We start from the raw sequence: 17,619 nt of genomic DNA on the forward strand, positions 1-17,619 counted from the left end.
GTTTCCTGATAAATTCTCGATAACCTTTGTCTCCTAGTGTTTTTACCCTACAGTGTACTTTGTATTATGTTTATTTACCTTGTGTCATAAATAATGGGACTGTTGCTCCACCACATTAATGCCAGTTTCATGTGGGCAGTAACTTAAAATTTTTTTAAGTTTGTTTATTTTGAGAGATAGAGTACAAGTTGGGGAGGGAAAAAGGGAGGGGAAGAGAGAGAATCCCAAGCAGGCTCTGTACCCAGTGCTGAGCGCAACCCGGGGCTCAGTCTCCTGACCGTGAGATCATGACTTGAACTGAAATCAAGAGTTGGACACTTAACCAACTGAGCCACCTAGGTGCCCCTAAATGTTTCTATATACTCAGCACCTATGTAGGCACTCAATGGTGGAATGGCTAGGTAAACATAGGTGGAAATTACAATTGGTTGGGGGCATCATCAGGTGTAGAAAGTTAAGTTTAACATACTACTTCAGTTCATGGTATTATCATTGGTTTATGCAAGGGCCCTCTACTGACTATTGGTTGGTTAGTTGGTTAATTTATCTTTTAATCATTCTTCCCCTGTATAGGCAGCTGGCCTAGTGTGTTTGAAATATGCCATGGAGTTGTGAGTATCCTTGTAAAAGATGTAATGTTGACTCTTGGTGTATGCACTTTTATTTGCATAAAGGCATGGTGTTAGAGACCTTATTATATACCTTGCTTTTAAAATAGTCAATACCATATTTCAGAAGTTTACTTATGTGTCTATATTTTTAATGATGATCAAAGATTCAACTGCTTTGGCTTTCCTTGGTGTGCTTACCTGTTTTGTTTATTCCCTGGACTATAATTTTGAACTTGTAATTTATGATTTAGAAAGAGATAAATTCAGTCAATAAATATCTAGTAATGATGATTATTATAAGTACTTACATTCTTTGAATCTTCCCTAATTGTGCTTGCCTTTTTGTTTGTTTGTTTTTTGTTTCCTGTTTTTTTGTTTTTTGTTTTTTTTTTAAGCTCCTGGAGCCCTCCTGCACTCTCAGCTCACAGATCTCTTACATGCTTGCTCTCTGTCCCGGGGTTAAATGAATTTTAGCATTAGTCTCTCTTCCCTGCAGGTTGGAATATTGTGGTTTGACCTCCCTGTGTTGTCAGGATCTCTCCTCTACTCTTAGAAGGAACCAAAACCTGATAAAAATAAACCTGACACAGAACACTTTAGGGTATGAAGGAATTATGAAGTTATGTGAAGTCCTGAGATCTCCTGAATGTAAACTGAAAGTTCTGGGGTAAGTCTTTGTTGGCTTCTCAGGGCGTAAGTTTACTGGAACAAGGGATTTGGGAAGCTACTTGTTCACTGCAGGCCTAAGAATCAACCTGATTGTGGATCTGTGCATATTCTTGAGGCCCTTCTTTTCCTCCCGTAGGACACTGAATTTTAAGAGATATACTGTAGCATACTGGTTAACAGCTGAGAACTCTAAAGCCAAACTACCTGAGTTTGAAATGTAGCCCTGGAACTTACTAGATATTTGAACTTGCAGTAGTCTCCAGTCTCTGTCTTTTGATTTCTTTGTCTATAAATGGGTGAAATGATATGTACTCATGGTTTATTATGAGGACTGATCGACTGAGTCAGTATAGGCAGTACAGGTGTCCCTCTGCTATCTGAAGGTAGAGTGTTCCCGTGAAAGCTTTCTTAAGCCAAAATGATATAAAGCAAAGAAGCAATTACCATTATTTATATGGAAAAAATTTTGAGCATTCCTGGGCCCCCCAAAACATCCTCTCTTTTAGGCTTTTCTGATACCTTAGGACACATCTTGTTAACACATGCACAAAATAAATGGGTACGAGGCCCAGATGCTCATAGACACAGTTCAGAGCTGTAGCAGCTGGGTGCTGAGGTGCAGCGCAGGCCCTGGGGAAGGAGCTGGGCAGGGCTGCTCTTGCTGCCTGGGTTCATGCTGCCTCCATAATGGCTCACTGCCTCCCAAATGCTGAACACTGGTTTTGCTTTTTAACTTTTTTGTGTGGTAAAAGCAAAATCTTTGGACTTCTTTCAGTTATCAAAACCACGTACTGGGGCACCTGGGTGGCTCAGTCGGTTAAGCGGCCGACTTCGGCTCAGGTCATGATCTCACGGTCAGTGAGTTCAGGCCCCGCGTCGGGCTCTGTGCTGACAGCTCAGAGCCTGGAGCCTGTTTCAGATTCTGTGTCTCCCTCTCTCTGACCCTCCCCCGTTCATACTCTGTCTCTCTCTGTCTCAAAAATAAATAAACGTTAAAAAAAAATTAAAAAAAAAAACACATACTAATGTCGGTCTCTCAAAAAGGTGAAGTGGTACAGCCACGACCTTTGGAAAAGCAAAGGATACCCGTACTTAGAACTGTGCCTAGCATATAACACCTAACTGTTTTCTATGTTAGCAGTTGTCATCATTAGAAGTAGTATTTTGCTTGAGTAGAAAAAGGCTCTTGGAGGATCCTCTTCAATTTTAATCTTTTTTTATTTCTACTCTGTGTTCCATTTTCCTTCCTCTGCCACACTCCCTGAGTCTATACCTCACATTCCCCTTGCCCCACTCCCCAGCCATGTTCACTTCTGTCTCTAACAGTTTTTCTCTGAGAAATGAATTCTTCAGTGGGAAAACTGAGTGTGAGAAGAGGTGTTCCCTTATTTTCTCAGGGTGTGCAAAGAGGCGTTTGATGAGGAAGCCCAGAAACTGCTGGAAGCTGTGCGAGTTAGCAATCCACAGCTCATCATTGAGCGGGATTGTAATGATCACAGTGATGAAGATGTTTCCTGGTGGCGGTGTCCCTGATTTGAAGAACCTGATGTACTTTTCAAAAGTAAAATGCCGCAGTGTGATGAGGGAATCTTAGCTTTAGATGCTTTATGCCCAGACGTACTGTGTTTGATGTCTGTTAGATGTAGGTGAGTCACTTCTCTGTGAAAGCTCTGTTCTACTTCACATGGGGGTTGAGAAGCTAAAATAAAACGAAAAACCTAAACCTCGGTGAAAGGTATGACATGTTTTTAATTGAATGCAGAGCTCAAGAATTCTGATGTGAGAAGCCTAGAAATGAAAGTGGAGGACAAGCCTAGGGAAGATTATGTTAGAGCACCTGTTTCCCTTTCTCTCCCTCCCACAGATGGCTTACTTCACAGCCTCACCATCTCCGGCTTGCTTTACTGAATGCTTCTCCATGCATGTTCTTGGGACAACTGGCGTCTAAATCACTTGGGTGTTTCTTAAAATGCGGTTTCCTAGAGCCCATATCGGACTTACTGAATCAGAATTATCTAAAGGTCCTAGGAACTGGTATTTTAAATAATTTCCCAGGCAACTTTTAGGTATGTTACTATGTGAGAATTGATGGTCTCAGTCAAAATGGGAGTCCACTTCCTCCATGAACATTTTCTGCAGCCTGTTGTAAAGATGTAAATAGATCTAAGATTATTGGGATTAGAGCTAAAAACATGTTCCTCCATTTGACAGAAATCCAACACAGTAACATTTTCTGTGAAAGACTTTTAATTATCTATTGCTATGTGAAAAATCATCCCTAAATTTATTGGCTTAAAGGAGTGACTACTATGTTCTGTCTCATGACTTGGTAGATTAGAATTCAGAAAGGGCTCAGCTAAGCATTTTTTATGCTCCACACATCACTTGGAGTCCCTTGGTGGTATTCAGCTGGTAGCCAGGTTGTACTGGGGGCTCCAAGGTGACTTCACTCACATGCCTGGTGCCTGGGCAAGGATGGCTGGAAGGTTAGGTTTGACTGGGCACCTCTTCTCTCTAGTCTTAAGGACTTTCCACATGATCTTTCCAGCAGGGAAGATGGAGTTCTGTCATGGGGCTTTAGGGCTTGAAGGGCCAAGTGGAAGCTGCCTGTTTTCTTGAAAGTTAGGCCCAGCACTGACATGAAGTCACTTCTGTCATACTGCATTGGTTGGAACAGTCCAGGCCAGGCCAGCCCAGATGCAAGGGTAGTCACTTCTTGATGGGCATAGTGTCAGAGAATTTGTGGCCTTCCTTAGTCTACGACAGACTATCAATTTTTTCTCCCTGTCTATGGGAGATAAGAAAGCCTTTTAGGTGGTACAATAGCCCCTTGAGTCAATGTGGCAGAGCTGGAGGTAAGAGTGAACCATGGCAGTTAGAAGGGGGCAAGTGGCAGCCATGGGAAAATTCGCAGGTAGTGTTACTGGGGCTGGTATGTACACCTATGATGCCTAGAGGGAGGTCACTGCTGAGGCTGATTCTCAGTGTTGACAGTCATGCTGGCTAGAGAGAGCTCGCCTGGGGCCATCATAACAAACAAAAGAAAGTCTGCAGTGAACAAGTGGCACTCCCATCACAAGGCAGTCTTGGGTTGCAGTGAGCATCTTATCCTTCGTAGAAAATAAGATTTCCAAGCTTCCCAAGTAAACTCTAACAAAGGAGTTAATAAATGCTTCTTATCAAGGTGATTTCTATCAAACTTTGAGGCAAAGGAAAATTCCTGTGTTTTTAAAACCATTTCAGAGCATCATTGAGGAGGGTAACTTTACCATTTTCTTTATTAAGCTACAAAACTTTGATAGCAGAGCCTCAAAAAAGATAACACCAGAAGGAAATTCACAGTTGGATGTTACTTATGAATACATATGCAAAGACTAAATATAAATATTTGAAAATTCCAAAATTCACCTTAAAGATACAGTGAATGGGGCTCCTGGCTGGCTCATTTGGTAGAGCATGTGACCCTTGATCTCCAGCTCATGAGTTTGAGCCCCACATTGGGTGTAGAGATTATTTAAAAGTAAAAGCTTTAAAAGTATATATATATATATATGTATATATATATTTGGTAGAGCATGTGACCCTTATATATATATATATGTATATATGTATACATATATATACATATATACATATATATATGTATATATATGTATACATATATACATATATATGTATATATGTATACATATATGTATATATGTGTATATATATGTATATACATATATATGTATATACGTATGTATATATGTGTATATATATGTACATATATATATATATATTTGGTAGAGCATGTGACCCTTGATCTCCAGCTCATGAGTTTGAGCCCCACATTGGGTGTAGAGATTATTTAAAAGTAAAAGCTTTAAAAGTATATATATATATATATATATATATATATATATATATATATATACATACATATATATATATATAAAGTATATATATATATATATACTTTTAAAGTATATTTATATATATAAAAGTATATATATATACTTTAAAAGTATATATATATATATAAATAAAGCTTTAAAAGCTTTAAAAGTATATATATATATATATATATATATACTTTTAAAAGTATATATATATATATACTTTTAAAAGTATATATATATATGTATGTGTATATATATATACACATATATATATACTTTAAAAGTATATTATTTAAAAGTATATTATTTAAAAGTAAAAGCTTTAAAAGTATATATATATATATACATACATATATATATATACTTTATATATATATGTATGTATATATATATATACTTTATATATATATATGTATGTATATATATATATATACTTTTAAAGTATATATATATATATAAAAGTATATATATATATACTTTAAAAGTATATATATATATATATAAAGCTTTAAAAGCTTTAAAAGTATATATATATATATATATACTTTTAAAAGTATATATATATACTTTTAAAAGTATATATATATATATGTATGTGTATATATATATATACACATACATATATATACTTTAAAAGTATATATATATATATACATATATATACTTTAAAAGTATATATATGTATATATATATATATATATATACCACGAATATTATGATTTACAACAGAAGTGCAAGAGAGGACAAATATTAGGAGGAATGTTATAATTTATGATATCAGTTGGTTGATGGAGAAAGACCAAATAATCACTTCAGTATATGTTGATAAGGCATTTAATAACATTCAGTCTTATGTTGTCAGGTACTTTCATAACATGATAAAGAATTTTTACCCTGAACTATAACCGTATATTAGAAGCACTGACATAACTAAATTTTGGAAACACAGCTTGTGTGTCACTGCTATCAGATAACCCATCAGTCAGGATTAGGGTGATGGGAGGCACTTACTGGAGGGTGGAGGAGACTAGGATGGGTGTAGTACAAGTGCAGGGTCAGACACAGTCTCTAAATTTTTGGTATTTGGTTATCATGGGTATTTTGTGTTAATTTTGATTTACAGAATATTCCACTATTTTTTTTTTTTTTTTGAGAGAGGGCTCAAGTGAGTGAGGGGCAGAGAGAGAGAGAAGTCGGGCTCACTTGGGGCTTGTGTTTTTACCCGAAGTGGGTTTGAGCTGACCTAAAACAGGGATGTGGGACTTGAACTCAAGAACTGTGAGACCATGACCTGAGCGAAAGTCAGATACTTAACAACTGAGTCACCCAGGCGCCTTTCCACTAAAATGTTTACCTTGATTGAATTTTTCCGTATCTCCTTAAATTTTGTGTATCACCCAAGTCACTGCCCTCATTCTAAGTTGAGCCCTGGAGAAGGAAGGGCTTGAAATTTCAAATAGTATAGTTAAGGAGTCAAAAAGGATAGTCCAAGAATCAAATAGGGTGACCAAAACAAACTTTAGCTTTGTTGGTTCTTTATTTTTTATACTTTAACATTTTTGCTTTTTTATTTTTTTTAAGTTTATTTATTATGAGAAAACACATGCACACAAGCGGGGGAGGGGCAGAGAGGAGTTGGGATCCCAAGCAGGCTGCAAGCTGTTAGCACAGAGACTGACACAGGGCTCCACCTCATGAACTGTGAGATCATGGCCTGAGCCGAAATCAAGAGTCAGATGCTTAACCCACTGAGCTGCCTGGGTACCCATGTACATTTTGTATTTTATATAAATTTATTTTGTAAATTTTTCTGTTAATTTGTTCTGTCAGAATGCTAACTTCTTAAGTTAGATTCTTACTGATTTCTAGCTTTTTTATTACAAGCATTAAGGCTGTAAATTTCCCTCAATTTATATTTTAGCTGAATTCCAATGCTTGAATATGGAATATTTTCATTAGCATTCATGTCCAAATATTTTGACTTACACTGGAATTTTTTTTTCTGTGACCCATATGTCATATAGTGTTACAGCAAGTACTCAGCACCCAGGAAGAGACAAGCAACAGGCACTCGGGGAATCAGAAAAGACTATTCATTTCACACCAGTGCCAGCCCAGCAGAGTCACCTCTAGGCTAAGCATCTGGCTCGGGTTTTACTGATCTTTTATACGTAATGTGCTTCCGCGTTGGGCGGGACTAGCATAGTCAAACTACTGGCTGCTGGCTGGTACAAGAGGCAAATAAGATTGCAGAAGCTAAAAGCATGCCAAGGCAGTATCCAACCTTGGACATCTGGCTGGCCCTTTTTATCTGCATTTACCAGCTTTCCTTCTCAATAGAAGTGTGATTATAATTTCTGGACTTAAGGGTTTTTAAAGTTATCTTTTTGTTATTTTTAACCTAATTGAGTTATGATCAGATAGTGTGTTCTGTTTGAAAATATCTTTTTGAAATTAGTTAAAATAGATTTTATAGCCTATTATATAATCAGTTTTCTATGTGTGCTTGAAAAGAATGTACACCTTCCCATAACTGAGTGCCTGTACATATATATATATACACATATACATCCATTAATCTTTTCATTTTGCAGTTCAAATCTTCCTATACTAATCTTTGTTTAATCTATCAATTATTAAGAATATTTTCTTCTAGAGGCCTCTGGGTAGTTCCATTGGTTGAGCGTCTGACTCTTGATTTTGGCTTGGGTCATGATCCCAGGGTCATGGGATCAAGCCCTGCCTTGGGCACCATGCTGAGGATGGAGCCTGCTTACCCTCTGCCCCTCTCCCCTGCTGGTGTGCTCGCTTGTTCTCTCAAATTAAAAAAATTAAAAAATATATTTTTTCCTAGTATTAGAAGAGTAAGTCTTCTAATATGATGGAAATCCCCCCCCCCCCCCGCCATAGCTTAAACTTTTTGCTTTAGATATTTTGCAGCCGTGGTTATGGGGTAAATGTGATAGAACTATGTCAGAGGGAGATTTGAACTCCCCTGTTGTCAGCTTAGCAACCAATGAAAAAAGAGTTCTTGTATTCCACTACTTTGGTTTAAAATGTCTTCCAAAGACTAATTGGTCCAGCATGTATCCAGTGATGCAGTAAAATATCATTTTCAAGAATTTAAAATCATGGTTCTTACTTAAATGCAGAATGAGCACTTGTCCAAAGACTCATCAATGCGGTAGTAAGAGAACCAGTGAGGTGTTGATTTGAAAGCATTTAAGGAACAAAGGTTTATATATCCACCAGAAATAGCATTTTTAAATAAAGTTAGAATAACATTTCAAGGGAAATATAAAACTGGTTAATGTCCAACAAGGTAATAAATAACCTTTGGGGTTATCTTTTCAATCTTACAGCAATCATTTGCATTGCTAGCTGACAAGAATTATTTGCATTGCTGTCAGGTTTCTACATAGAATCTGTACGCTTAGTTGTGAATCTCTTCATCAAATAGCTAATTGAGAGTCAAAGAAATGAGGCTAATTATTAAAACATTTAAGAGTTTGAGGGGAAATTAATTTGAACTGTGCAGCACCAGACTGGAAGTGGCAACAAGGGCTCCAGAAGACAGGAGAAAGTCTTTTAATGGGAGAAATGTGAGAGCAATGCAAAGAAATTATTTGGGTACAGTGGAAGTATTACATTCCTTATTTGGAAAAGCCTCGGTTAGGCTATTTGAGGTTGGTTGTCCTTAGGTTTCCATTTAACCTTGAGGCTGTTACAGGCTTATATTTTGATTTGCTTGGATAGGTGTCATGATACCACAATGCCAGTTGTATTCAATCATAAAGTTAACATAATTATGAAGCAGGTTCAGAATTCCAAACTCCATGACCTTTCACTCTGATTAATTGGGCTTCTTACACAGCACACAAAGCAATGCACAAAACAAGTTCTAGAGCAAACAAGATAGACCGGTGGGTAGGAAGTTAACCAAATGCGAAGCCAGTGCATACTTATGTCCTCAGCCCTATGGGAGTCAGCTCTCAGCACTTAACTGCTTATTATGTTCAAGCAATGAAGGATCTCCGTTCTCTTCAGAGATACGTCAGGGAGAGCCTTCAGCAGCAGCTGCCTTTTTGAAATGACCAGACATGAGGAGGTCAGTGTTTGGAGAGTCTGACAGTTTGCTGCAAAAATCCTACCTTTTTAAAGGTGTTTAGTTAGTCTTGGGCCCCTGCAAACTTCCTCTGTTTCTGCTGGTTATAAGTTCTGAATGTGTCATCAGCCGGTGCTGGTCTTGGCAATATCTGGTCTCAACTGAAATGCCCTAACTGCTTGGGTCATTGCTTAACACAGGCCATTGCTTGATAAGAGAGATGCCATCTTGCTCTCCCTAACCTGCTGCTAACATATTAGAACCACCTCAGTCTAATGGCACTGATGTGAGAAGCAAAGGCAGAAGGAAATAGCAGGTAAAATTAAATTTCCTTACAACCTGCAGCCCATTGACAAATACTTGAGGCCGGCAGAGTATAACATTTCTCCAGGAACTCCCTACTGTCTTAATGTTAATGCTCTGCTAGAGGGAATAAACAACCTTAGATTGACAATAGCTAGGCCTTCAGTATCCTGGGACTCTTCTTTAGCATAAGAAAATCCCTTTAGAAATTTCCCCTTCACTTTACCTCCCCCAACTCCCATATGTAATCAGTCACTCCTTACAACCCTAGTGCAACTTTTTCTGTCCATGGGTCCTGTCTGAGTGCTTTCATAAAATCACCTTTTTGCACCAAAGATGTCTCAAGAATTCTTTCTTGGCCATTGGCTCTGGACCCCTACCACCACGCCAAAACTCCCTTAGCCACCTTGTTTAATGTAACAGAAATACACAGCCCTAGAAAATCAGATAATTCCCAGCCTGGTAGACCATGCCTAGCACTGCAATGAAAGGATACCCAGTAATCCCTTTTGCCTACTTTAAGATTTTGGATAATTTTTCTTTATAAATTTTTTTATTATGTTTATTTTGAGAGAGCGAGCGAGAGAGACAGAGTGCCAGTGGAGGAGGGACTGAGAGGGAGACACAGAATCTGAAGCAAGGCAGCAAGGCTTTAGGCTCTGAGCTGTCAGCACAAAGTCCTACGCAGGGCAAACCCGTGAGTGTGAGGAGATCATGACCTGAGTCGAAGTCGGATGCTCAACCGACTGAGCCACCCAGGCGCCCCTTGGATAAGTTTTCTTAATGCTCACCTCTAATAACAGTGTATCTCATGGTCCATGAGTTCGAGCCCCATGTTGAGCTCTGTGCTGACAGCTCAGAGCCTGGAGCCTGCTTTGGATTCTTTGTCTCCCTCTCTGCCCTCCCCTGCTCATGCTCTGTCTCTCTCCCTCAAAAATAAATGAACATTAAAAAAAAAAAATAGTGGATATCAACTGTGATGATTTGGCTACCAACAAGTGATTTTTGGTTGTTTTAACTGAGGGTTGCCACTGGTATCAAATGGTTTTCCAAATGTCAAGTGATCCTGGGATCAAAAGATTTTAGTCCTGTTACTACCAGTTGCAAGGTCTGTAATGTTGGCAGATACTTACTATTTTCATACTTTGAGTTATCTGTAAAATGGAGGCTAAAAATATTGGTCTAATGACCTTGAATATTAGCCTACGAGGGAATGAACTTTAAGGTGAGGGAAGTAGGAGAAGGCAGGACAACTGTCTTTACCCAACTGTGCTACTGTGATTTATGATAAATACATTCTTGTCTTCAAGTTTCCTGGCTCACAGCTCCCAAAACCCTTGGAATTTCCTAAACCAGAAGAGCAATGGGAACATCTTTTGTTATAATATTTGGTCTTTTGTCCTCAGTTCCTGAAATTGCCTCAGAGCCAAAAGGTGAAACACGTGTCTTTTATCCAACTACAAGAATTTATGTTAATAAGGTGATCTCTGGAAATCTCCTGAGGATGATGGGCTGGTTGCTAGGGGAACCAATCAGGATTTGAGGGTTGGAGTTTTCAGTAATAGCTCAACTGCATGGGGGAGTGTTGGAGGTTGAATCACCAATAGCGAAATAGCCAGTGATTCCATCAGTCATGCCTATGTAATGGAGCGTCCATAAAAACCCAAGAGAATGTTTGAAGAACTTCCAGGATGGTGAACCCAATGTGTCAACCTCCTAGTCCCCAAACTTCATGGGACCAGAAGCTCCTGCTCTTAGGGACCTTGCTCCCTAAGAGCAGACTCCATTGGGCTGTTCATATATCACTTGTATTGTAATAGACCAGTAATAGTAAGTGTGATGTCTAAATCGGGTGTCTCTTGTTTGAATGGAGGCCCCCAAATGTGGGATGGCAATCTATAGAAGCTGGTGGCGCAGGAGGTGAAAGAATTAACCTGAGGCAGAACAAAGATTTACTCAATACACCGCAAGGGATAGGTGGGCAGGGACAGCAAAGGAAAAGCCCTCTGCAAGAAGGCAGTGGGTGGGGGCTGTTTTTAAAGGGGGGAGATGAGATATGGGGATGTATGGAATCTTCCCTTTTTTTGATAACTGCCTAGTTTTAAGTAGACCATTGGTTTAATTAGGGCCTTTGGATATTTTTGAGGTGGGTTGCCTGATGAGACTGTCTGTATTCAGCCAGGTGGTCTCTTTGGGCCCTTTCTGCACACCATCACTCTAGCCTGTTTGCCTAAAAGTGACCTATGTGATAAGTATACTGGTTTCCTGAGTCTATGAGCCACTCTAACGAGTTAATCGAACCCAAGGAGGGGCCTTGGTGTTACCAAAGATCTGTCACAGCCACTTGCTCGGGAAAGAATGGGTGAGCCCTGGCATGCTGCCATGGTCAACTCCTCCCTTCCAGGGAATCCCAAGGGGGCTGCACAAATGGAAAGCATAGCTTATGGCTGGGTGTGCCAACACTATTGCCAAACAAATTCTGATAAGAGTCATAAGAGAAGCCAATAACTCAAGAGATAGGAGAGCTTTATTTTGGGTGACAGCAGATGGGAGTTCAAGCCTTAACAACTGACCTCTCCAACAGCAAGATGGACACTTAGAGCTTTGTTGAGAGAGGTTTGGGTGGGGGGTTATGTGCAAAAGAACGGGCAGATGTGATCACAGGTGGGGGTCGGTATATGTTTAGCCCATGATCATGGGCAGGGAAGGGGTATGTTTTTTCAGGTATTCGGTTACTATCCAGGCTCTTCTGGTCTGGCTGTTGGCATGTTCCAGTTATCATCCATGCCTCAGGAAAATGCAATAAGAAATAACCATTGGAGGTCTATAGTTGAGCAAGAGGGGTCATTGACAGACTGATTTATCTATAGCCAGTCTGATGCACAGGTTAACAACCTGGACTTTCATTTAGCATCTGATGTGGGGGTAGTCTTGTGGGACTCCATCCTTAACTGATGGGATCTGATGCTATCTCTAGGTAGTGTTTGTATTGAGTGAATTTGTAGGATATCCAGTCAGTGTCTGAGGAGAATTATTTGGTGGTGTGGGGAAAAACACATGGTACCTTATGAAGTGTAGAACAAAGGCAAAAGAAGAAAAAGTTCCTTACAACTTACAACCCATTGACAAGTTCTTGAGACAGGCAGAGTGACGCTCCTTTAGGAATTCAACCTCCTCGTTGTTAATACCCTTAGCTTAACATTATCCTGACCCCTCCAGGATCCTGTAAATCTACTTTAACATGTAAAAATTCCTTTGGAGGGGCACCTGGTTGGGTTAGTCTGGTAGGCATTGACTCTTGATTTCCACTCAGGTCATGCATGATCTTAAGGTTTGTGGGTTCTGGCCCCAAGTTGGGCTGCACTAACAGTGAGGAGCCTGCTTGGTATGCCCTGTCTCCCTCTTTCTCTGCCCCTCCCTTGCTCGTGCTGTCTCTCAAAAATAAAAAATTCCTTTGGAAACTTGTTTTATCTCTACCCCCCAAGGTATATGTTAGCAATCATCCTTCAAGCATATAGTTCACTGATATACTTGTGAAGGGTCTCATGTCTAAGGTTTTACTAGATAGGAATAAATGACCTTTTCCTAATAATAGCACCTCAAGTTTTTGGAAACCTTGCTTCCAAATTCCTTAGAGACTTGTGCTGTCCCTTGAAGTTATATAGATATATAATCAGTTATCCATCACAACCCCTGTGCAGCTGTTTCTGCCCACAGGTCCTGTCTTTGTGCTTTAATGGGACCACCTTTTTTGTACTGAAGCCCTCTCAAGAATTTTGACCGTTCACTCCCGAAACCCAACATTTTCATATCACCTTATGTTGTCAATACACTTCTTTAAGAGTGAAAGAGAAAAATTATAAGAAAACCAGGTTAAAAATATTTCTTCTTTCTAGTCTTAGTACAGTTTATTTTAGATCATCATTTCCTGTTTTGTCTCCTGGCTTGTGTTCTCCTCTGTCCTCTGCACCACACTCGAACTAGTTCTCTTTAAAAGCAAAACAGAAAACTATATTCAAGTCTTTTCCCTCTTCTTCCGCCTCTGATAGTTTACATTCGGCTTTATCTCTTGACCTCCAAACACAGTGTAAACCATTGACAATTAACATTACTTTCAAACGTAATACTGTGTTCAGCTTATCATTTTGTCTCTTTTTTTGCACATAATGTTCCCTCTAATTTTTTCCTCTTCACTCTTGAGTCTTCACTCCTTTATTTTTTGATCATAGATACTCTCCCAGAAGATAAGTTACCTTTAAGAGCAGATTAAAGGGTGGAAATTAGCAGATTCCTTTATAGAAATAGAAGGAAGAAAGACTATGAATTCACATATTGTTAATAATTTTTGTCTTTCAGATGTAATTAGTTGTTTAATTAAACATCCCTCTTTCCTATTTGTCTTCACCTCAGAATCTCCAACACCCAGTACAGTGCCTGCATGATAGTGGGTGCCCAATAAATATTTGTTGAATGAATGAATAAGTGAATTATGTGAGAGTTGGGCCAAATTCTCCTTATTTAAAAGGCAGCATAATTTGGTTCCTCTTTCCTCTCACTAAAGAACCTAGTGATTTCTTCTCAATTCTTTGTCCCAAGTTTTTCACCACTGGTCCTTTGCATTGGTGATCCTGTCTGTCCACTGCTCTTCCACTCTTCAACGCACCTAACTCTGGACCATCCTTTACGCTGAAGTTTATTTATTATTGTTTTTTTAAATTTAAATCCAAGTTAGTTAACATAGTGTAATAATGATTTCAATGTAATAATATTTAGTGATTCATCATTTACATATAACATCCAGTGCTCATCCCAGCAAGTGCCCTTCTTAATACCCATTACCCATTTAGCCCATACCCCCACCCATCACCCTGTCAGCAACCCTGTTCTCTGTATTTAAGAGTCTCTTATAGTTTGTCTCCCTCTTTGTTTTTATCTTATTTTTGCTTCTCTTCCCCTATGTTCATCTGTTTTCTTAAATTCCACATATGAGTGAAAACATATATTTGTCTTTCTCTGCCTGGCTTATTTCACTTAGCATAATACCCTATAGTTCAATCCACGTTGTTGCAAATGGCAAGGTTTCATTCTTTCTAATCTCTGAGTAATGTTCCATTGTATATATACACACCACATCTTCTTTATCCATTCATCAGTCGATGGATATTTGGGCTCTTTCCATACTTTGGCTATTGTTGATAGTGCTGCTGTAAACATTGGGAAGCATGTGTCCCTTTGAAACAGCATACCTGGATCTCTTGGATAAATACCAAGTAGTGAAGTTGCTGGGTTGTAGGGTAGTTCTATTTTTAATTTTTTGAGGAACCTCCATACTGTTTTTCAGTTGCACTGCAGTTTAAATATCACTTGTCAGAAAGGTTGGGCACTATAATCGAAAGTACCAGTGCTTGCCCCCCTTTTCTAACAAAGCATTGATGTTTCTTTATTTCCTAAGACTTCACAAAGATTTCCTTATTGTCTGTTTTGTCAACACAGTGTAATTTCAGCGAGGGCAGGACCACAGCTCTTTACTGTTCTGTTTCCAGCCCACAGCGCGGTGTCTTGGCAATGTGGGCTATGAATGAATGAAAGCAAAAATATCCCACTCCTCCTGAGGACATCTGTATTACTATCCAACTTACTAGCAACCCCGTGAAGTTGGTGATATTGTTATCCTGGGAAAAACCGCAGACTCTCACAACTTGGGAACGCCCTGCTCTTAGGAAATTCCTGAATTTGCATTGTCCCCATTGCGTGGTAGTCCCTGGATTCCAACCCTGGTGGAGAGGAGAGTGCTTCGTTTCCAGTTGGCTTTTGTGAATTATTAAGTTTGGCGAATCTGCCCTCAGGTCCTGGGAGGAAGCCCGGAAGGGAGACGGAGTCGGAAGATTTGTGTGGGGTGTCCACGGTTGTGGCTAGGTAGGAGGGGGGAAGGCGAGCTCAGCAGGTTGGGGAGGCCAGGGTAGGGTGCACAAGTGCGCGGGGGGGGGGGGGGGGGGGCGCTGAGGTGCTGGCGAGCCTAAGCTTTTGACCCGTCGGGTCGCGGGCCGTTCTGACCAGGCTTGCGGGGAGTGGGAGTCGCGGGTCGGGTAGTTTGCTCCCGAAGCTTGTGTCCCTGAGCCAAGCACCCTCAGATTTCGGCTTGGGGCGCCGTTAGCGGCGTGGACGTGCTTGGTAAGGAGGCGGCCCCAACCCTGGTCTACATAGGCAGAGAAAGCAGGACCCTGGACAGCGCTCAGGCGCCTAAGTGGCTTGCGTTACTTTTTTAGTTTCCAGATCTTTTCAGCTTAGGCAATTTGACCACTCATAATAAAGCTGAGTTCTCAATCTGTGAAGCCACTTTCTTAAAGTTGGGCAGAAATGGATTTCCCAAAATTGGATACCTGCTATCACTCAACAAATGAATTCAACTCAATTCTGACACTATCCACCTGGAGATAGTCTCAGACCCCATGGGTTGAAAGCTCAGTCCTGCATCACTGCCCCACACCCCTGCTCTTTAAGATACCAGTCACAAGTCTGGATTGTACCTGTGCTTCTGACTCAATAGCTATGAAGCAGGGTTCTCGGGACCCCCTCTTGAGGTTTGACTAATTTGCTAGAGTGTCTCAAAACTGAGGAAAACATTTTACTTACTAGATTACCAGTTTGTTACAAAATCTTCCTGAGTTCAGGAACAACCAGATGGAAGATAAGCTAAGGGCAAGGTATGGGGAAAGGATGCATTGCTTCCACATTCTCCCTGAGCAAGAGTGCCACTCCCCCAGCACTTCCTCCTGTTCACCAGCCTGGGAGCTCTCCAAACCCACTGCTTTTGGTTTTTTGTGGAGGCTTCATTACATGTGTGATTGAGTTCCATCACCTTAGCCAATGAATTAATCAAACTCCAGTCCCTCTCCCCTCCAGAGAGGTTGGGGTTGGGGTAGGCCTGGAAATTCCAGCCCTCTAATCCTTTGGTTGGTTCCCTTGGCAACCAGACTCCATCCTAAAATCCTTTCAAAAGTTATCTCATTAACATGATAAACTTAGGTGTGGTTGAAAGGGGCTTGTTATGAATAACAAGACACTCTCTTCACCTTTATGGTCCTGAAGCTATTTCAAGAATCTGTGACAAAAGACTAAATATTAAAAGATGGTCCTATTGCTCTTGGTCCTCAGGAAATGCCAAGGGTTTTCGGAGCATGAGCAGGAAACTATGGACCAAGACAAAAATAGATAATAAACCACAACATCACAACTACTGAACTGTATACCTAAAAATGTTAAGATGGCAAATTTTATGTTAGGTGTATTTTACCACAATAAAAAAAATTAAAATTTAAGAAAGGCAGTGCCCAAGCTGCAGAGTGGCCAGGAAGCTCCCTCTTCACTGTCAAGGAGCCTGTGGCATAGTATAGAGTTATGAGATCACTCCATGTGTCTGGATGGTTGGACCAAAATTCAGTTCCTGAAAATACTGGAAAGGAATTTAGGGTCTCAGGCCACAGATATTGCTGCTGTTTCCAGAGATACTCCCCTGACCTTCCTCTTAGGAAGGATGAGGATCTCATTCAGTTGACTCTATTTCTACCCTGAGGAAATGGGGACCTTCATGGCAGTTCCTTTGTATTCCAACTCTTCCTCATCAAGGCATAGCCCTTTGCATAGATGATTATTATTATTGGAGGAAGGTGATTATTCTTTTTCTCAAAATGTCATCTATATTCCCTGGCAGTGGATAGATTTCTTTTTTTTCATCTTGGAGCTTCTCTACCCACATCTAGGGTTCCCATCTAGGGTTCCCTGGTCCAGTTACTCTCGTGGAGGATACTGTAGCCAGTGAGATACTCCATAGGGAATCCCCTTGCACTCCCTTGCCTGGCTCTCCTTTCTTTAATGTACCCTTCCAGTAAAGGTGGCTTTTGGGCAAACAGGCCTGAGCAAAGGACTGTAGAAAGGGCCCACAATGACCTCCTGGCTGAATACAGACAGGCCCATCAGGCAACCCACCTCAAAAATATCCATAGGCCCTAACTGACCAATGGGCTATTTACAACTAGGCACAGTTACCAAA

General features: G+C 40.1%; 1 protein-coding gene across 8 annotated transcripts in view; it reads left to right on the top strand.

The window, feature by feature from the left end:
• NLRP14 (NLR family pyrin domain containing 14) overlaps positions 1–17,619 on the top strand; it is a 286,975-nt gene that overhangs the window by 45,341 nt on the left and 224,015 nt on the right. For 4 of the 8 annotated variants that reach the window (XM_045038891.1, XM_045038887.1, XM_045038886.1 and 1 more), the window contains 2 exons: positions 1,108–1,278; positions 2,678–3,014. The exons of the other annotated variants lie outside the window; for them this stretch is intronic. In XM_045038891.1, coding sequence (XP_044894826.1) covers positions 1,108–1,278; positions 2,678–2,813 — 307 coding nt within the window. In that variant the 3' untranslated portion in view covers positions 2,814–3,014. Of the gene's footprint in view, positions 1–1,107; positions 1,279–2,677; positions 3,015–17,619 lie in introns of those variants that run through there. 8 annotated transcript variants of the gene reach the window in all.

Source organism: Felis catus, chromosome D1 (genome assembly GCF_018350175.1).
Source record: "Felis catus isolate Fca126 chromosome D1, F.catus_Fca126_mat1.0, whole genome shotgun sequence".
NCBI lineage: Eukaryota > Metazoa > Chordata > Mammalia > Carnivora > Felidae > Felis > Felis catus.